The sequence below is a fragment of the Octodon degus genome, unplaced genomic scaffold, assembly GCF_000260255.1.
Source record: "Octodon degus isolate 3935 unplaced genomic scaffold, OctDeg1.0 scaffold00003, whole genome shotgun sequence".
NCBI classification, from domain to species: Eukaryota; Metazoa; Chordata; class Mammalia; order Rodentia; family Octodontidae; genus Octodon; species Octodon degus.
In genome coordinates, this window is record NW_004524579.1 from 36,188,173 (window position 1) to 36,209,240 (window position 21,068).

General features: G+C 43.4%; 1 protein-coding gene across 3 annotated transcripts in view; it reads right to left on the reverse strand.

The window, feature by feature from the left end:
- Positions 1 to 21,068, reverse strand: part of Atp8b1 (ATPase phospholipid transporting 8B1) — a 126,793-nt gene that overhangs the window by 33,386 nt on the left and 72,339 nt on the right. For all 3 annotated transcript variants that reach the window (XM_023715246.1, XM_004623688.3, XM_023715240.1), the window contains exons 3-13: positions 15,965 to 16,062; positions 14,153 to 14,266; positions 11,865 to 11,963; positions 11,689 to 11,750; positions 10,034 to 10,106; positions 9,864 to 9,934; positions 7,412 to 7,494; positions 7,135 to 7,293; positions 6,875 to 6,963; positions 4,675 to 4,865; positions 1,232 to 1,440 (exon numbers count right to left, since the gene is read on the reverse strand). In XM_023715246.1, the coding sequence (XP_023571014.1) occupies positions 1,232 to 1,440; positions 4,675 to 4,865; positions 6,875 to 6,963; positions 7,135 to 7,293; positions 7,412 to 7,494; positions 9,864 to 9,934; positions 10,034 to 10,106; positions 11,689 to 11,750; positions 11,865 to 11,963; positions 14,153 to 14,266; positions 15,965 to 16,062 (1,248 nt within the window). The remainder of the gene's footprint in view (positions 1 to 1,231; positions 1,441 to 4,674; positions 4,866 to 6,874; positions 6,964 to 7,134; positions 7,294 to 7,411; positions 7,495 to 9,863; positions 9,935 to 10,033; positions 10,107 to 11,688; positions 11,751 to 11,864; positions 11,964 to 14,152; positions 14,267 to 15,964; positions 16,063 to 21,068) is intronic.

Consider the following 21,068-nt stretch of genomic DNA (forward strand, 5'->3'; position numbering starts at 1 on the left):
GCTTGCCAGGGAAGCGCTTATTCCACTGAGCCATCTCCCCAGCCCCTAGAGCACTGTATTTCAAAGCTGTGTTTCAGAAAATTACGATGGAAATCAACTTTTAAAAAAATTGTGAGTTACACAAAATAAAATTTACTGCATGAAGGACTTCACATTGTTGTGTAATTATCGCCCCCGTCAAAAACCAGAACTGTTTTTATCTTGCATAACTAAAACGACTTGCCCTCTAAATAGCAACTTCCTATTTCCTAGCCTCCAGTAACCAACCTTTGTTTGTTTCTATGAGCTTGATTCCTCTAGGTAGAATCATAAAGTATTTGTCTCTTATGATTGGGTTATTTCACTTAGCATAAAGGCCCTGGCACATCCACATTATGGAATGGGTTAGAGGGCTGGGGATTCAGCTCAGCAGCACAGTGCCTGCCTGGCAAGCATGAGGTTGTGAGTTCAATTCTTGGTACCAGAAAAAACAAAACACAACAAAAGAATGAGCTAGAATTTTCTTCCTCTTAAGACTGAATAATATTACTTTGTGTGTGTCATATCTTGCTTCTCCATTTATCTCGGACACTGGGTTGTTTCCACCTTTTGGCTATTGCAAACAATACTGCTCTGAAACTGGCCTTACACATATCCTTTTGGGTCCTTGTTTTTAGTTCCTTTCAGTTCTTTTTTTTTTCTGTATTTTAGGGAAGGGTCTACAGGGAGTTCAGGGTCTCACTACTAGATCAGACTCGCAGTGATTCTCCTGTTTACAGCCTCCCTAGTGCTGGGATTACAGGCACACACCACCATGCCAGTCTCAATTGCTGGCTCAGCATGCCCCGGGGGTGGGGCCGACAGGGCAGGTCTTTCAGTTTTTTGTACTCCTAGAATTTAAATTGCCAGAACATATAGTGCTCCAATTTTTAAGTGGAAAGAGGTGCCTACTTCTGACAGTTACTTTGTTATGTAAGTCTCCCCAACAGTGCTCACAGTACTATTTACAGCTGGACAGGCATGACCACAGCAGGAGGGCCCTAGCCACGCTTGAGAAGTGGGCTCAGCCCCGGGGAGTACCAGAGGAATGATTCTTCTACTCTAATTCAACAGCCAACCATGCCTTGTATTTTAAATATACCTGAGTCTGGTCAATGAAAGCCTCTCTCAGAAATTATATCATGGCAAAGATTATGCAAGCTTGCAGCCCACTTGTGAAAGGGACTTTTCACTCTCGTGTCCTAACACTCACCATAGATTTGCCCATTGATGCAGCACTTTTTAAAGGTCATGATATTTTGTGTGAGTGTCCCCGTCTTATCAGAGAAGATGTAATGGATCTGCCCGAGCTGCTCATTTAGCGTGGTGGTCCTAGCCTTGGCAGGTGTGTCCTTCTCAGAGTAGTACATCTGCAGGTCCCAGTTAATGAAGTGACTCTGTCCCAGGCGAATTACTTCCACACTATGAAGACAAAAGATTATGCTGTATGGAGCCCTCAGGTGTGAATGGCAGGCAGTGGAAATCGCTTCACTTGGGCTACAGACTGAGTGTTCATACCCCTCACCCCACCACAACCCATCCGCTGAAACTTAACCTTCAGCACAATGGTACTGAGTTTGGGCCTTTCAGAGGTACTTAGGTCTGAGAGCAGGAACCTCCTGACTAGGATTAGTGTTCTTATGAAAGAGGCCTGATTGAGCTTTTTTGCCACCCCCCACCCCTTTTGCAGATGGGAAAACCAAGTCAGAATGCAGCCAGACTTGAAAGGCTTTGTGCTCCATGCAGCCCAGGTGGTTTAGACTGTTATTTGCCTCTTTTTCCATGCGAAGCCCAGAAAAGTCACCATCTACGAAGCAGGGAGTGAGTCTTCACCAGACACCAGATTTGCTGGCCTGTTAGATCTCCCAGCCACCAGAAATGTGAACTCCGTATTTCTGTTGTCTACACATTACTTAGTTTAGAGCCAGGTATAGTGGCACATGCCTATAATCTCCACACTTGGGAGGCTAAGGCAGCAGAATCTCAAGTTTAAGGCCAGCCTGGGCTGTACAACAATACGTGTCTCACCCCCCTGCCCTGAAGTCACTTGCTTTAATGTATTACATTATAGCCATCAAAATAACAACAAAAAAAGCCCTATGCTTTTACAACACCCTCCAGAACATAAACCCTGCTATGGCCCAAGTGCCCAGCCTTGGGATGTCCTCACCAAACACGTCATACTCCAGCTGCCAAGTTAAGAGGCTTTGGAGTAGCGGTGTTCACAGCCAAGTGCTCAGTGTGAGTCCTCTCTCTCTCCTGCACATCAGGTCATGGCGTTCTGTGTTCAGAACACAGCCCAAAGTAATGGGTGACAAGGTGACCCCTGCAGATTGAGTGGGGCAAGCGTGGCCATCTCTCCTCTTTCTTCTCATTCCCTGTTGCACTTGGGGACAACTGAGATGGCTGAGTTGATCTCCGACCCCAGGGTAGGCTAAAGGAGATGAGGGCACACGAGGAGACAGATTGCCGTGTGTTCTCAAGCAGGGAGTAGTCTTTTGGCAGGTAACTCCTAAATCATTACCCCTCATTATGGAAAATATATATATATATATATATATATATATATATATATATTTATATCTTAAAATATTATAAGGGCTGGGGAGATGGCTCAGTGGAATAAGTGCTTCCCTGGCAAACACAAGGGCCTGAGTTCAATCCCTGATTCTGCCCCCCCCAAAAAGATTATAGAATATCCAGTATAAGATTATTCAAAATAATGTTCTAAAAAGATCTTCTCAATTCTTAAACTCCACGGGCTAGGGCTATAGCTCAGTGGTGGACACTTGCCTAACCTGTCTCTGGGTTCTATCCCCAGTATCAAAAAGTCAAAACCAGGGGCTGGGGATATGGCTCAGTAGGCTAAGTGCCTGACTGGCAAGCACAAGGATCTGAGTTCAATCCCCAGTTCCACAAAAAAAAAAAGTCAAAAACCAAACTAATACTGAATTAAATATATTTTAGTATTAGGAAGCTATATACATATGTAGAAATTGCCAAGTAGGCAATGGATGCTTTTATAACAGGTTAAAAAGACAGAAAAATAACTCACCTTCCCTCTCTCCCTTTTGTAAATGTCTCCCTTTTGTAAATTTTGTAAATGTAGTACATATGTACCACACACCAAACCCTGTGCCAGGCCCCGAGTATACATGAAGTCCCTGCCATTAAGCCGGGACTGTAGAAAAGGCAACTACGTTAAAACACCCAGTAAAAACCTATCTTATCAGGTGCCAAAAGTGCTCTGCAGAAGATCAAAGCAGGGAAAGGGGAGATGGAGACCAAAAGGAAAGAGAAGCAATGGTTAAGATCAAGTGGATGTGGCTAGGCCAGGGTGATCAGGGGACATCTGAGCTCCTGAAGAAAATGAACTAGCAGTATACAGCTATCGAGGAAAGACTGTTCTAGGCAGAGATAAGGTAGGAGCAAAGATCCTAGGGCAGAAGGAATATCAAGGGGCTGGGAGTGGCCGGGCCCTAGGGAGGCAGGCCGATCCTCCTGGGTCTTGGGGTGACACTGGCCTGAAAGAGCTGGAAGGCTCCCATGGGGTGGGAAACAAGGCAGAGCTGTTCTCTTGAGTGACTTAATTTGACTTCTGTCTTTAAAAAAAAAACCCTTTACTGCTATCCAAGAGACGTAAAAGAATTGCATAAATCATATAGTATAATTTTTAACCCCAAATTCTATACAGTATAGAGTTTGTTTTAGAGCATACATTACACAAAATAATCTGTGTAATAGATAGTTCTCTTAATGAGGGTAACATTATTTTCAGTCTTTTAAAGGAGCTGTGGGACAGATGGCTGCCTTAGGGCTTATTTTCCATCAACAGAACAGCAGTAATTACACATAATAAAATTTAAAACAAAATAAATGTACATATAATAAAATTAGGAGCTTCTAATTATGGGGCTGGTGGGGGGAAGATTCTATGTACCTTTGGACTATTGTTAAATAGAACTAAAAACTAAAAACTGCCTGCCTGTGACTGTAAAGTATACTTCAAGGCACAGTCCCTTCCTCAGCGAACTAAAATCCAATTGGCCAGTAAACTCTAATATCAAAGAAAGAAAAGGAGGAAACATCTGTGAACAAGGTGACACTATCAGAGATATGACTTTGATCCTCTGTTGCAGTTGAGACTGACAATGACATGAGCAGCAGAACCTTGTGAGGGGCTGGAGGAAGGCAGAGACCTCCCGGCAGGGGTCGGGCAGAAAGGCCATCCATGTGGCAAGCAAGTGCAGGTGTGGCAGATGTATTGAGCCTGGCTCAGCTAAGAGGGTAGTAAGGATCCTAGAAGGGAAAAATCAGTATTTCCATGACAACCTAAATCCTCACCTTCTCCCTGGCTTTCTTGGATGCCTGGGCCTCGGAACACCCTAAGGAAGACTCTTACTGAGGAAGTGATCCTGGCCTTTGACCTCTGAACCCCAGTGCCTTATCTGCAAAGAAAGTAAATAGCAGGTGCCTGGCACCGACAGATACTCGAAGGTTCATTTTCTTCCCCTGGAGTTGCATCAGTTTTGAAATAGAAGTTATTTTCTCATTCCTTTTGACCTTTGGAACAATCACTGCTAGACAGGAAGGTGCTAAATTTGGACAAGATCCTGCAGTCTTCCCAAACGCAAGAGACCCAGAAAACACCCTTACCTGACATAGAGAGATATGGGCACCATGGTGTTGAGAACGATGAGGTAGCCCCAGAAATTCAGGAACCCACGGTAGGAGGGAGTGGCATTTTCTCCATCATAAAGGTACCAAGAGTAATTGCCAACTTGGGCTTCCCAGTAGGCATGGCCAATGGCAAGGCCAGCAGAAAGCAGGATGAGAACAACAAAGATCTACAAAGGCAGGAAGCAAGGACAAGTATTCTAAGCACGAACTGCCAACCCTGTGCATTTTGTTTATGATAATAAAGCAATCTGCAGAGTAAATATACTTCAAATAAAACAGTATCATAAGAATGGTTTGAAAGTCTGTTCCATGGTTATGATTGATTGGCTCATCCTATAGTATATGTATAGAGTGAGCTTTTATTCCCAGAATTACCTTTTAAGAGAAAAGGTAGTATCTTATATTCAAATCTTTTAAGACTTTCATATTATAGGGTATGCTCTTATTTTCACCTTGAATAATAACATACTATTTGGGAAGATACTCTTTAGCATGAAACAACTTCAAACTATGATAAGTTGGGCTTCTTATAAAAATACTGGGGTCAGGGAGAGAGCACAGTGGTCTAAGCGCCTGCCTGGCAAGCACAAGGACCTGGGTTTGATCCCTGATACTGCATGTCATGCTGGCCCCACACCAAGCTGGCCACCAAAACTGGGCATGGTGGTGCACACCTGTAATCTCAGTGCCAGGGAGGCTGAGACAGGAGGATCATTATGAGTCCAAGCTGTGTAGCAAGACCCTGCACCAAATAAATAAGTAAATAGTAAAAATAAAAATATTGAATGGATATTTTTGAAAAAAATAGAGCCACATTTGGGTCATTATTTCTGAAGACGCAAGGTCATCAAGACTGTGTGGTATTTGTCAGTATGATCACTTGAGAAGGAATACAGTAAGCCCTACGTTGTAGAAATGAGCAGTATATACTTATGGGGCAAATGAAGAAGTCAGCTGTCTTAGTGGTCTTATATACAGTACCTGAAACTAGAAATAAAATTTCTAGAGACAAAAAGTGATTTCTAGACCTGTGTTTCAAAAGTGCAATATGTCAGAGCAACACGGCACACAGGGAAGACGATGGGCTCCTCGTGGGGCTCGAGTCACCATCCCCACAGTGCCAGCAAAGATGACACGTCAAGCTCAAGGAAGATTTTCAGGAAATATGAGAGCAGGGAAAAAGAGCTTTTCCTTAAATTACTGTATTACATTTATGTGCTTTTCAATATGTATATGCAATAAAGCATTATAGTTAGTATTAGTCCCTAAGAGTTAATATATTCAAATTGAACTAAAATTTTGAGAAAAGGAAGTTGGAGTTCTGTTGGCTCACCACAAAAAAAGAAAAGCACTAACACAGCAGAACGGAGATTTCCCTCCTCAGAAGGGCTTTTTCCAAGGTTGGCCTTGGTTGGCATCTGGGAATTTCATGTTTGGGAAGGTTTTCTGGTTCCTTATTTCTCATTCTCCAATAAGAACAGTTCATTGTGCCCCACTATGCAGGCAGCATGGTTTATGCTGACTATCTACATTCTGCATCTTGATTTGGTGCATGACAAGCACATGGGGCCTTCATGACCAGACCTCAGTTAAAAATCCAGGGCAAGAGTCTAATGAGCTTCCCTGGAAGACAACATCTCATATGTGATATCATACCTTACTGTTGGGGGGAATTGTATGTCTCTTGGGTATGACTCCCCTGAAAGCCTGTGCCTGGTGTCCTCTAGACTCTACCTGATGAGTCTTTTGCTCATTTTTTAAAAAAATTTTTTGCTCATTTTGGTTTGTGTCAGTTTGCTGTAGCAAGTCAGCTGTGAGTGTAACCCTACAGTTAATCCTGAGTCCTCCTGGCCCAGGAGAGCCTGCATGTGGTCACTGAACCTGTCTGTGGCTTGAAGATGCTCACTGAGCCTTAGTTTTAGTCTTGCCTTATATTTGGATTTATACAGTTTATGTTGGACCCAAAAAAAATGTTCATAAGAAGCCTACCCGTGTTGGAACTGACAGTAACAAAATCAAGCCTGCTCTGCCTCAGGAGCCTAGCTTCACTGAGCTTGACTAAGATTTTTCTACTCATCTAAGAGGTAATATTTTTTTGCATCAGAGAAGTACACAAAAAAATTACAGCAAAAGATAACAGCCTAGCATCTTGGCTACTGAAATGGAAAATAAATACCGTGTAAACCATGTAGTTCATCAAATAATCAATTTTAGTTCTTTTAAATCGGCTTTTCCCACTATTCTTCATTATCTTAGTGTCAGCGCCTAAAAATGGAAAATTCAATCTGATCAACAATTGGGTAAATCAATTAACTAGCATGTCAATATAATTACTCTTCTTTAGGTTTTGATTAAAAAAGAGACAGAAAAACAATTTCTTCCTTTAAATCTTAAGAGCTCATAGCAGAGCAATTTCCCAAGAAAATCTCAAAGTACCTGCAAAGATGACCAGTCCGTGGCAGATATGGGTGTTCCTAATCACACAGCCACGTAGCAGGATTTTGTCAGCATCCAAAGGGAAACTTCTCTTTCTCCAAAATAGTGTTCCTGTAAACTTATCTAGTCGGTTGTTGGGTTCTTCACATTCAATAAAACCTATAGGGAAGATACGATTCACATTATTAATCACATAGGAAGGGTTTTCTGGCTTTAATTAATGGACTGAATCAAGCAACTAAAATTTGAAACAAAGTAAAACAAGTTTTGTACGAACCATCAAATGTTGCCAAGGTATCCTCTCTTTGAAGATACTGGTCTGTGATTTCAAGTGCCATTTTGAATTTTAAATTGGTTTCTCTAAAGGGAAGGGAAAAATAATTACATGGACACATTTTAGACTTCAAAAGGAAATGTAAATAGCATACGCGAGGTAACATTAAGCATGCCTGGATGGGAAGGCTGAGTCATTAGCTTAGCCTTTTTTTTTTTTTTTTCTTTCCAGTTCTGGGATTGAACCCAGAGTTTTACACATCAGGCAAGTGCTTTACTACTGAGTTCCATCCCCAGCCTCTAACTTGTTCTATGTTTATACTGTGTGTTCATCTTGAAAATTTAAGTTTGAATGAGGTTACCCTCTAAATTTCTTGCCCTGGGAAATGGTCCCCTTTGCTATTTGCTGTTGTGACACTTGGGAGAAGATACCCTTAACATCCTTCTCTACCTGTTAACCAAACTGCTGTTTGAAAATGTAGTTTCTGGGGCTGGCACAATAGCTCAGTGGACTAAGCACCCGCTTTGGCAAGCACAGGGCCAGGGTTTGATTCCCAGTCCCACATGCTGCACCAGCTCCCCCACTTCTCAGGTGCTCTGAGCTGGCCGAGACCAGGCATGGTGGTGCACCCCTGTAATCCCAGAGCTGGGGAGGCTGAAAGCAGGAGGATAACTATGAGTCTGATCTGTGTAGTGAGACCCTGTACCAAATACATAAGATAAAAAAAAAAAAAAAGAAAAATGTAGCTTCTAACATTTCACCTTACTAAGATGATTAATGAATTTACTATTTATTGTAAACATGCTAATAAAAAAATAGAAACAAGTCTTGTAGGCATTCTGTTTATTTCTTGTTAACTTATTTTCTAGAATGAACAGTTGGATTTGGGAAAGGAGGAGCAGCCTCAACTCCAATATTTGGCCTGTCGCACCCCTACTGCAAGGGCTGATCAAGGCGTCACCATGGGACGGCACTCATAGGCATCACAGGTGCTCATTCAAGAATCTCTGCCTGGTATATAAAGTAAAGCCATATTATTACGATGAGCTGTAAAAAGCTCAAGTCAGTAACTTCTGAGGATAACCCACTACTATTATAGACTGCTGGACAGTGTTGGATTGTTTTGCTTAATTCAAACACCCATAGTATTTAAATGCCAATAGTATACCCACCTCTGACAGGACTAAACAAAAAAAAGGGGATACAAAGGAAAGAACATTTTGTATTTGTATATACAAAATAGGATAGATATACAGCTACTTTCACTTAATTCAATGAGAAGAAAGATGTGTACTAATAGTGTTTGGACAAGATATCCTGTCTGCTTCTTGTACTATGGATAACCACTAAGAAGATAACAATGTGCAATGTATTGATTATTGAAACTGTCTGTGGGAGGCTCAATAACTCCAGGACTCCAATCCTATTGCAAGTAGGTTTCCGGGTTCCTCTTCCCCTACCTCTGTGAGCTAAGCTCCTAATTTTTCTTACCCCGCCTATATCCTTTAAGTCTCCTGCTATGCTCCAGAGGTGGGACTTCCTGTCATAGCCCAGTTGCCTAGTTACTCGCGCCTTTTACCCACCAGATGTCATTTCCCTGTGCCTCCACTATATATACCCAGCACCTCCCCTGAATAAACGAGACTTGATCAGAATCCTGTCTTGTCTCCATTTCTCGCATCTCCTGTCCTTTGTCCCGGCCTCAATTCCCCGCTCCTCTCCCAGTTGACCTTCGTTGACTGACCCGCTGGTACGGGACAACTGTCCTATTAATCAGCTTTGAAAAAATAAATAAATAAATATATATATTTTTTTAAAAAAAGAATCTCTGCCTTCCAGGAAACTGACCAGGTCACTCCCTTTTTGTCCCCTCTCTTCCTATCAGATCCCTCCTCCTGACAACAAATCAGGTATGGACTCATCACACCCCATGACCCAGTCACCTCCCAAGTGCCCCACCTACTGGTACATGAGGCTTTGGGGGAGCACCTAGATCCCAATCGTGATGCTCTGCTTCTGGTCCCTAGAAGACTCATGTGCATCCCTCTGTATAAAATGCCTTTAGCATATCTCTAAGAGTTGCCAAAGTTCTGACACTATCAGCGCTGCTGAGACATGAAAGTCCAAAGTCTCCTCTGAGATTTAAGCCCCTATAAAAAGTCTGAAAGAAAGTCAAACACTGAACATACTAATGGCACAGGTCAAACATTCCCATTTCAAAAGGGAAGAATGGAAGGATAGAAACCAGTGGGGCCAAAGGAATGCCAAAACCCAGCAAAGCAAACATCTATACTGGGGAGAAGAGAGGACAGTTTACACAGGATGCTGTCAGACTGCAGCTCATGGCAGAGACAAGGCCAGGTCTTGTGGTCTCCTGTTCGGTGCACACACATACCAGGGACGCACACATCGTGCCAACACCAATGCTGACACAGACCGTTTGAGACACACTCACCCATCAAGCTCGGCTGTCTCCACATAGCAGAGGCTATTAGGCTCAGAGCTGGACAGCAACAGAATGTCAGCCTGTTAAAACAAAAGGCACCTATGACACAGCAGCCCCAGGGTGACCTGAGTACAGATGGGGGAGGGAAGGAATAGGAGAGGCAGAAGGCTTTCACTTACTGGCACAAAATCATTTTTCTTCAGACGAATGACATCTCCAACTTGAATGTCTTTCCACTTGGTAATTTTGAACCTAAGAATTAAAAATAATGGGAGTTATTGGGTTTTAAGTTTCAAGTAGGGGACTTGCCATTCTTTTCTGGATGTCAAAGATTCTGGAACATGTGTCAATCGCAGGAGTTCAGCCTTTTAACGACAAGACCACACAGGCAGGAGACAGCGGCAGTGAGACACTTTGGCGAGTTCTGCGTACCCTGCCTCCCTGATCCCCCAGGCTGCTTCACTTCTGGTTTTGCTCCTGCCCTGCTTCCCCCTACTCTTCTCTCCTTCCAGCCGCCCACCCCTTGCTAGTGCCCAGGACAAAAGCACAAGGTGGCTTCCCATGGGCCACAAGTATCCCCAGGGGCTTCAGTCTGGCATCCCCTTGAAGGTTTTAGTTCTCTTCTTTCCGACTGTGCATGACTTTTATAATCAAGCGATAAGAATGTTGGTAAAATGGAAGATGACTATCTTTTGTGCGTAACTTCCTAAGAATTACCTATTTAAGCTTCTCACAGAAACCCACTCATTGCAGAGAAAAAAACCCTATTGTGTTAGTTGATACATTGTCAACTTGGCTGAATTAGCTTAGGCAGTTCCCGATGTGGTGGCCCCGCCCTGCCCGCTTCCTTGGAGAAGTCCCAGTCTTCAGATCTTAGGATCTTCGCTGTGGAGCATCAGTCTTCCCAGTCAGCGCAGAAGGAAGAGAGAGGCTTGATGGACGCCGCAGCTGCTGCTCCTCTTCTGCTCTTCATTGTTTTCTGCCTCCATGAACTGCTGTCATTTGCCTTGGAGCCAGTGCAGTATGAACTGAAACCTCCACAAACTGTGAGCTAAATAAACCTTTCCTTCCTTCATTCTGAGTGCCGGGTATTTGTCCCAGCAATGAGTAAAAAATAACTAAGACACCAAGTTAACATATTTATGGCTTAGTGGTGTCTATTTTTTAATTAAGCACAGTGGAAACATACAGGTTATTTGCCTCAATATTGACACATTAAAAAATCTTTCACTTGGGTTTTGGTCCCTAGTTTTAGGACTTGAATTTGCAGCCTTCTGAGGCCCTGGCTCGAAGCACACTCACTACTGATCCCTGAGTTGGGCCTTTGGTCACAGCTGACCACATTCGTTGAACAAACGCTTCCTGGGCAGTTCTTGCATGGTGCAGATAGGACAGCATCCTGGAGGAGTTTACAGTTCAGAAGGAGAGATACCTACCAAAACAATGCTCATTCAGTTCATATCATCATCATAAGAAAATCCTTAGTGCTCTTCAAGCACAGGGAAGGGGGAAGTCGCACTGCTGACAGATCGGGAAGATGCCAAGCACCATGCACAAGCAAAGCCTGAAGGGGACAAGCTTGAGAACAGCAGAGGTGGCTGCAGCCCACTGAGCTGGAGGAACGTAAATGCCAGGTGTGCAGATGACACAAAGCGCCACCAGCAGCTGCCCTGGTCCCACTTGGGCTGCCTAAGCTGGAAGGCCAAGGAGTGCTTCCCCAAGCTAAGAGATGCTTTCATAATTAAAACATTTAGTAACGAGTCCCTGTGTTTCTAGACAAAGTGCATATATGATAGATTCGTAACTAAATTACAAATTGAAGGAGGCAACATACCTGCCATTTTTAATGACTTCGCATGTCCTATTGTTGATTTCCTTATCCATTTTATGCCGAGCCTTTAGAAGAAAAATGAAGAAATGTTTTCATCACCTCAGCACCTAAGTACAATTGCTAAGTTAAAGATGATCAGAGCAGAAAGTTGAATGTTTCGTTGCATGAGAACCTCTTACCACATCATCCACCAGGTCTTTGATAGCGGTGATGCCCAGCACCAGAAGTAGGGGCACAAGTGTGGTATACCATGCCAAGGTGGATATTTGAGGAATTGCCTAAGAGAAATAAAAGGGCTCATATGAAGTACTGTGGAGGCACAACTAACTTACAGGTAATGGATTGCTGATTCTGCGCTTGCTAATGCTAATGTCCATCACCACGTTGGTCTGTGTCTAGGAATGTGAATAGCAAAAGGCATGTAAGCATATCCCATCAACCTCTTTCTCTCTAGCTTCTGGCCACATAGAACAGATCCTGTGCATGCTCAGTGGTTTCTGAAATTATTTCAATGTAACTTCAACTAGATAACAAGGAGATTTTGTAACATGATTAAAGAAAATAATTTTCGCAACCTCAAAGAGAACTGCTCTGAATTTTTTGTGAAATCATAATTAACTGAATTTGGTGGAATGGGGTTAGGGGAAGTAGTTCTTCACTTTAAGGAAAGGCATATAGCTTGCTTGAAGTAGGGTCCTCAGAGGCATTGATTTCTGAAAGTCTCATGACACAGGCTAAGACGGCAGCAGATGGCTACCTCTGATAGCTAGTAACCAGGTAGAAAACTTTGGGGCATTTGAAGAAAGTAATCCTTCCATGGCTATTACTACTGGTCCAGCCTAGAACAGGGCTGGCCTTACAAAAGCTCCACTTCCATCAAGACAGGCTCCCAGTCTGAATGAAAGATTGGGAAGCAAGTTGCTCTATGATCTCTGACCAGTCTCCTGTTCACCAGGTCACATCAAGTGGGGGTTCCTTGAAGTTATGCCGGGCCCAGCCCTGTCCAGCTCTATCCATGCACTGTGGGACTTTGAGCAGTGTTGCTTTATTTACCCCAGTCTGCCCCAGATCTCAGCAAAACAGAGGTTTCCTCATTGAATTTAAAGATTAGGTTACACTGAGGCTTCACTCAGACAGTTCAAGAATTAAGTGAAGTAGCGCTCACTGTAAGGAAAGGGCTGGCTAAGGCTACTCCTGTTACCCTAATTTGGATTGCTGCACCTTAATAGAGGTACCTGGGGTGTGGTGGGAAGAAAAATCCTCTCACACAGCAGTGTGAATATGTGGATCTTCCTTTCTCCCTCCTAAAAGAAAGTACAGGAAAGGCGGCACCCTGACCACACAGCAGCTCCTTCTTACTTGAATGGTTCACCTCGGTGTACACATCTCCCTTTAACAGTAGGACCATCTTTACAATGAAGACAGATCTTTTCTTCTGCTTAGGGACATTGAACCCCAAGCCTTGCACAGGCCAGGCCAGCACCCTGTCCCCAAGCTGCATCCCCAGCCCAAGTCAGCAGGACTGATGTTCTACCAAGTCCGCAGAGACCCGCTTCTCCCTAGCGTCTCTCTTCCCCTCCTTTCACCCAGTGCATCCTCCACCCAACCAAGGAACACAAGCTGCCATTTATAGTCCTAGTGGGGGGGAATCCCAACAATGGGACTGTTTCCTAAATCCAGCCCTCTGTACAGCAAAGTGGACACGTTTTGTAAGCAGCTCCTTGGGTGCTACAGGCTGACTCTGAACCTAAGTCACATGAGCTGATTATAACAACTGTTCCTACATATGAGAAAGTCTCGTCATCCAAATAACTGAATCCTTTTGCCATAGGTTTTAAAAATCAGAAAAAGTCTTTTCTGATGTGAAAATAGTTGGCAAAATAACAAGAGCTTTATGACTAAAGTATTAATAAACATAAAAATTAAATAAAAATTAAAAATAAAAATCAATAATATTCTTATGGTAACTAAGCAACTCAATAAAAAAGATAAGCATAAAGTAGGTTTAATTTTAAAATACAAATGACTCTAAAGTGAAGATTATATTTTTATTCACTTCATGGTTACCATAATGTGATTTTTTTGTTTTATTTTGTTTTGTCTTTTCAAGACAGTCACACTATGTAATTCAGGGTGGTCTTCAAATTACTTTGTAGCTCAGGCTGGCCTCAAACTCACAATTTTCCTTCTGCCTCATCATCTTGAGTGCTGGGATTACAGAATGGTTACCAGTTTTAACACTCTCATTAGTTCAAAATTGAACTTATAAAAATTATATTTGCCTTTGTTCTCTTTCCCTGTTCAAATAGAAATCGAGCCTGTTCTGTGCAGGAGGTGGTGACCCCTTAGGTAGAAAAACCTAACATTAACATGAAACACTTTCAAAATTTGCCACACTGTGACCACACATTAGGCATTACTGAGCTGTCAGAATTCACAGCAGATTTAAGATACTTCAGAGCGTTACCTGTAAGATAAGAAGGATCAGGAAATAGAAATTGGCTGCTCTCTTAAACTGCTCAAACAAATTCATTGGTAGAAAGGTAAAGGCGTTGTACTTGTATGTTTTAATTGCATTATTCTGTTGGAAAAAAAATAAGAAAGTCATTCTAATTAATGCCATACATTGAGTACACACACCTGCCAAAATGTGTCCCATGGCCTGCAGTGACCCAGGGCCATAATCCATCAGTCAGAAAGATCCTGAGTTTTCTTGTAAGCTTTTAATTCTAGCCAGGCATCAGAATGCCTCCATGGAGTCTTATATCAGAGAGAGTAAGAAGATAAGGCATCAGACCGTGCCCTCATGGAGGCTGCTGTCAGATAACAGGCAAATGCAGATGCCAGCGTGGGCAGAGCAGGGAAGGAACAATTAATTCCAGGGGGCGTGGAGGCTACTGCATAGCATAAGAACAAAAGGCACTCTTATGGCTTCAATCATGTCCCCAAAAGACAGACTCTAGACTTAACCTCAATATCTGTGAATGGGCTCTTATTTGGAAATAGGGTCTTGGCAGACACAATTAAAATGAAATCGTACTACAACAGCTGTAGACAGGTACCTGTAAGACAGGGGAAAATGGGACACAGGGAGATAGACTGGGTGATGTATATGCAGACCAAAGAACGCCCCCATCTGTGGGCAAACCCAGAACCTGGGAGGGGCATACAAGTGATTCTCCAGAAAGCACTAACTCCACTGACACCTGGAATTTGAACTTCTGCCTCCCCAAACTGTGAGAAGGTAAATGTCTATTTTTCTAACCACCTCGTTTTGGTGCTTTGCTATAGCAGTCCTAAGAAGTTAAAACAAGAGACTTTATTTTTTATGGCAGTACTGAGGATTTGACCAGGGCCTTCACACTGAATTATATTCTCAGCCCTTTTGCTTTTTTGAGATAAGGTCTTTGTTAAGGTATCAAGTTGCTCAGGCTGAGTCTGAATTTGTGATCTTCCTGCCTCAGCCTCCCAGAGTACTAGGATTATAGGCATGCACCACCATACCTGGTCATTTTATAAAATTTAAGCCCACATTTGACAGATTCTCTTCATCATCTTTCAAAGATAAGCTTTTTAGGTAACAGTATCTTTCTTTTAACAAAGAGCATTGGGCTGGGGAGATAGCTCAGTGGAATAAGTGCTTGCCTGGCAAGCATAAGGTCCTGAGTTTGATCCCTGGACCAAAAGAAAAAAAAGACAAAAACAAAGAGGGTTTTTTCCCCATTATAGGGGACCGAAGTCAGGACCTTGCGCTTGCCAGGCAGGTACTTATGCCCCTGAGCTGTATCCCCGGCCCCAAAGAGCACTGCAACGTGGCCCAGCCTAGCTCTGACTCTCGATCCTCCTGTCTCAGCCTGCTGAGTAACTGGGATTATAAGGGTATGCCATGGCACTGGTTGAAGGTGAAAATATCCTTAACATTCTTCATGTATTCTAGGCAGAGGAAGGAGAAAAAATGATAAACACTCATTTCAAACCTCTTACTTTTAAACATGAGGCTTCTGTGACAATATGCTATGCTTTTCCATACAGTACTTTTAAGAGAGTTTTATGCATTCATAAGGAAAGTTTTGGTCTATATAATTCTGTTTAGTTTTGTTTCAAGTTACCCTTACCCACCTTCAATGCCATTAAGCTTCATAAAATATTCTATAGAACAAAATTATCAATAGTCTTAGGTTGGTGGCTACCTAGAAAGCAGGTGCAGCATGAAGCAGCAAACATGACAGTGACTGGATGAAACGGGGCTTCTGGATAAATGCTTTAGGGATCAACTTACCGCATATTTGCTCTCCTTAATACAAAAGAACTTAGTGTTCATAAAGTGAGGTTGTTCGTGAAACTTTCGGTCATTTGCCTTGACTTGCCATGTACAATCTTTAAAAGAAAGACAGAACAATTGTGTAAGTAGAAGGCTAAATTATTGTAGTAGATGGAATCAAACTGAAGTGATGTTATCAGGGTAGGCCCTAGTCTAATACTCACCCTTACATGAAAGGGAGATTGGGACTCAGGCCCAGGGTAGTGACATGAAGTAAAGGGAGGCTGTAGTCATTTATAAGCCAAGAAGAGAGGCCTGGAAGGGATCCTGCTCTTGCCACCCTCAGGGAGAGTCACACTTGTTGACACAGTGGCCTCAGACTTCCAGCCTCCAGAATTGTGAGAAAAATCCATGTTGAATGTTTACACTCCCCAGCTGGTGGTCTTTCGTTAGGGCCTATCAAACTCTTAACTGTGTTATGGCCTGACCAGTTCTTCACAGAACCCGCAGGAATAATCCTTAGCTAAACATGGCCCGACCCAAAATACCAGAGTCCCAGGAGGTCAGCTAAAGTAAGTTAAAATATTTTTTCAATCTCATTCTCTCAGTTTGTCAAGTTTACACTACATGAAATATTTAGTGAATGAATAAATCAAAGAAGTGTTTCACACACTAGCTGAACACTTTCAAGTCCAGGTTAGAGGTCAACACTGTGCACTGCTTTACCCTGACACCCAATGCCAGTCACCTGTCCAAGTTCATCCCATGTACTCAACAGCCCATTGTGGCCCCTTGGTCAATTCCGTTGCCATGTCTAAATTGTAGGGAACTTTAGAAAGTCACCAGCTCCCCTGCTGCTGTGAAAATTTCCCACCCAATAGGTGTCTTGTTAACTATCTCCTCCTACATCTGTCCACCGCACCACTCTCACTAACTTCCTTCTCCCTTCAGGTGTTTTCCTATCATTGGAAGAAGTCACCTCTCGTTTAACAAACTAATTCCCAACTCTGCAAAGCGTCCTGTGGGTGCTTCCTGTTCGCTGATCACATCTCCCCCCGCCCACCCTATAGCCAATCCCACTCCTAAACACCAAGCCACAAGGCTGCTGTAGAGTCCTGCTGCCTCCCCGTGGCAGGCAAGCCCAGCATCCTCTTCATAGCTGGTGGTGGCTTGGGCAAAGTCATGAAATCCAGTGGTGGAGGCAAAGTTCAGGGTTTCCTTGGGGACCTGGCTGTGGCTGTACACCCTGATCACATCTTTCCCTTTGCTAATTTGGATAAAGCCGCTCAAGCATTAGTGGTGGCATGATTGCAATGTAGTCCCATTGGTTAGCTGTCTCCTCTGGGAAAACTGAAGAAGCCACTGTGCTGTTCACTCACAGCTATCTACCAATAGCTCTGCCTCTATCTTTGGCTCTGGAAAATCAGTCCCAGCTGGAGAGAGTGCTAGCAACTAGCTAGCCCATTCTTGAACAGTTGCCTGCTGGTCTTGAATTCACAATGATCCTCTTGCCTCAGCCTCCCGAGTGCTGGGGTTACAGGTGTGCACCACACCCCAGGCTCCACATGGCAGCTCTTAGCCCTCCCTTGTGGCATGACCTTTACTGCTGCTACCCCCACTACACATACATTTGTCCTGTCTCTGCATAGCCCCTAGAATGAGACTGGCCCTGGCCATGGGGATGAGGCGCGTGCTTACATAAGTGAGTATACTCTACAGTCAAGTCTCCCTCCCTCACACCTATCCCGCATCCCAGCCTGTCCAGTCAGAGGCACAGCAAGAACTGCTGATGCCTCACTCCATGACCGCAGATGCCAGCACCTCCTCCCCTCCCTAGATGGTATTAGGAGGAGACTGAATTTTGGACTTACGTCCCCCACAAGTCCTCCACTTGGTTTCCAAAGAGTGGCACCAAAATGCCTTCTGAAGAAAAAGGAAAATTTATAAATGGTGAGCAGTTTTCTCTATTTATGTCTCAATGGGTAACTGAACCACCAGTGCAGACCAGCACTTAGTGGGAATTGAGGCAAAGGACTCTTCCAGTACAAAGACGGTGGTCAGTCAGTCTGCATCCCCTGGGAAGGGGGTTTCCACCCCTCACTTTTCCTTGCCCACATACCCTTGACTTGTACCACCCCACGACACATGCTAGCTCTATAGCTGATGTGTTCAGTGCTTACCATATGCCACCAATCATGCCATGTAGTCAGCATCTCAATTTACAACTGGAGTTCACTGAGGCAAGAGCAGAATCAGCAAGGTGACCCGTGGCAGAAAAAATGCATTCCAACTCTAGCAATCCAAGCCCCAAGTGCAGCCCGCCTGTGCACCTTGCTGTGCTGGTTAAGGCTCCCAGGTGACTCAAGCTCCAAGCCCTGGTGAGGCTCGCCCTGCCCGCAAACGCTGACTTGGGAAGGCAGCTTACAAGGAAGGATCACCCTGCCACTGCTGCCGTGGCACGTGGCTGTGCTGTCTCCTAACAGGAAGGCGCAGCACAGCTGCCCAGGCTCACGGATGAGCGACTGGGCACTGGGCTCTCCGTGAACACGAAAGCAGAACATTAACAACTCACGTGGCACAATCATTTTTGAAGGGCATTAAAGATCATTTACAAGGAATTATGAAGCGATTAGTCTTGTGACTATTGTAAAAATAAAACCATCCATTTCAAGTTTTTAAATGATTCATCTTTAACTCCTACTCCCTAGGAAATACAGATAATATTAAGGAGGATCAAGTGTGGCCTGGTAAAAAATGCAAATAATTTGATTCTTTTTTAAAATCACAGTATCATTACCGAACACTTGTGATGTATCATTTTGGCTGCCATTTATAGAGTAATAATTGTTGTGTTATGACAAATGGAAATCCTGCAATCTCTCTAGCTCAAGCACAATTTCATCAATGGGGAAAATGGAAATGGACCTATAACATAGCTCATGAGCCCTGTGACGATGCCTGCAATCAGATAATTTCTTTTGCATTCAAAGAAGAGCTCTAAAGGAAATTAGGTTAAAAAAAAAAAAAAAAGACACTTCATAGGGCAATCTTGAATCTGTTCTATTTAATGGTAACTTTCAAATGCTGTGCTTTTGCTGGTTTGGTTGAGTTCACAGATGACTTATGACACATCCTGGCCGCCAATGTTCTAGAACATGCTGAGAATATCATTCTAAATTTCAGGAAGGATGAGGGGAAAACAAACCAGAAAAGATTTTCTTCTCTGGAGAAGAGAAAAGGCCAGGGATAAGAGTTTTTAAAAGGTCAATCTTAGAAACACACAGGAGGAAAGAAATAACAACCCCTTAATGACCTGGACATAATAAGCTTTCTCACCCTCCCTTTGATTCCCTCAGCTGACTCTTCAAGTTTGCGTGGTCAGTGAGCCCCAGCTGTGGTCACTTTATCTGCCCCCAGCTGTGCACCTCATTCCCAGCCCATAGAGACCTGGATGCCTCAGACAGAAGGTAGTTTCTGATCTCAAAGAGGAGCAGCCATGGGGTCACCAGCAATAACCTTGATCTCTTCATTTTACATCCTTGACAGCACCTCAGGGAGCCCTGAGAAAGTCATCAGTGTGTTTTATCTGAGATGTAGCCACAAGAACGTTTTCACTTCATTTCAGAAATCTGATTGCAGCCACATAATCAATAATCCTATTTTCACTTAAGGATTCTTACTCGGCCTAATTCAGACAAATCAATGAGGCAAGTAAATTGAAGTCTTTTCCTAATTCTTCTCTGAGATTTGAGCTAATTGTTTGAATGGTCTTTCAATCCGAGACTATAAAAACTGGAAGTGCTTTCCTGTGGTCAAATACATTTGCGAAACCCACACCTCAACATTTGATGGACTTGCTGATGTATTTAGGTTTCTGAAAAATTGTGTAGTAAAGGAACTCACTTAGTTCCAGCTTTTCAAAATTGCAATAACCACAGGTATTTTCTGAAGTAACCACACAACACCTATTTGTATGATTTGAGAAATGCTGCAGTAATGTGCATTGAGGAAAGACAGCAAAGTAGCACTTGGAGACATTTGCCTTTTTGAGTAAGCTGTTAATAAACAGCCAGTTGGAACAGAGAATTTGAGTAGACTCTTGAATGACAAGGCTCATTTATTAAAGAAAGCATCTTGTTCCATTTTATTATTATTTTTTTTTAGAGTAGACATATTGAAAGAGAAAAGAACGTAACAAATATTCCAGCAGGATCGGGGAGGCCAATTTCATTACATGACCTTTAGTTAACAGCTCCAATAACTAGTCAAGGCTGTGCCGACAGAACCATCAAGCCACATGTCCAGGGATGCACGTCACACATGGCACGTGTGGCTCACAGATCACCAACCAGTCTGGCACATATGTTATCACACGTCTGAAAACTGCTATGTGATACCAGGAGTCACCACGTCCTGCAGTCACCATGTCCTCTGATCATTACCACTTGGCAAGGACGTCATTCGTTTGGCCTTGCCCATCCCTTTGTGGGCTTTGAATTCTTGCTTACAGATCCAACAACTGAGCACGGCAGGAAACCAGGGGATAGACAGATCAAAAGATTAACATCAGAACAGCAAAAAGAAAACAAAGGCCACAGAGATAAGTGGGTGCAGGACATGGATTCTTCACACAAAGAGCAAGGCAAATGGTGTTTCCAAATGCGATTCTTTGGGGGTGCCAATTTTTATCTCGCAATGGCAAAATACTGAATAATTAGATGACACTTCAGGTTGAAAAGTGGAGAATCAGGCCTTGCAGGTAGCCTCTGTGGAAAGGAAACTGGCAGTAACTCAAAATTCTTCACACACACACCCTGAGCAATCCCACTTTTGGGACTTACTCTTTTTTTTAAAAAAAACATTTATTTATTTAGTGTGTGTGTGTGTGTGTGTGTGTGTGGCCAGCTCAGCCCACCAGGGGGCGAGGCTGGCTGGCATGTGGTGCTGGGGGATCGAACTGTGGTCCCTGTGCTTTGCCAAGCTTGTTCCAAGTAGGTGTTTTAGACCACTGAGCCATCTTGCCAGCCCCGGGACTTACTCTTCATGTGTAAACTGCTCTCCAATGGGGGGAAAACATAGTGCAGGGCTACTCAACCCAGTGCTACTTAATAGACTGTGAACA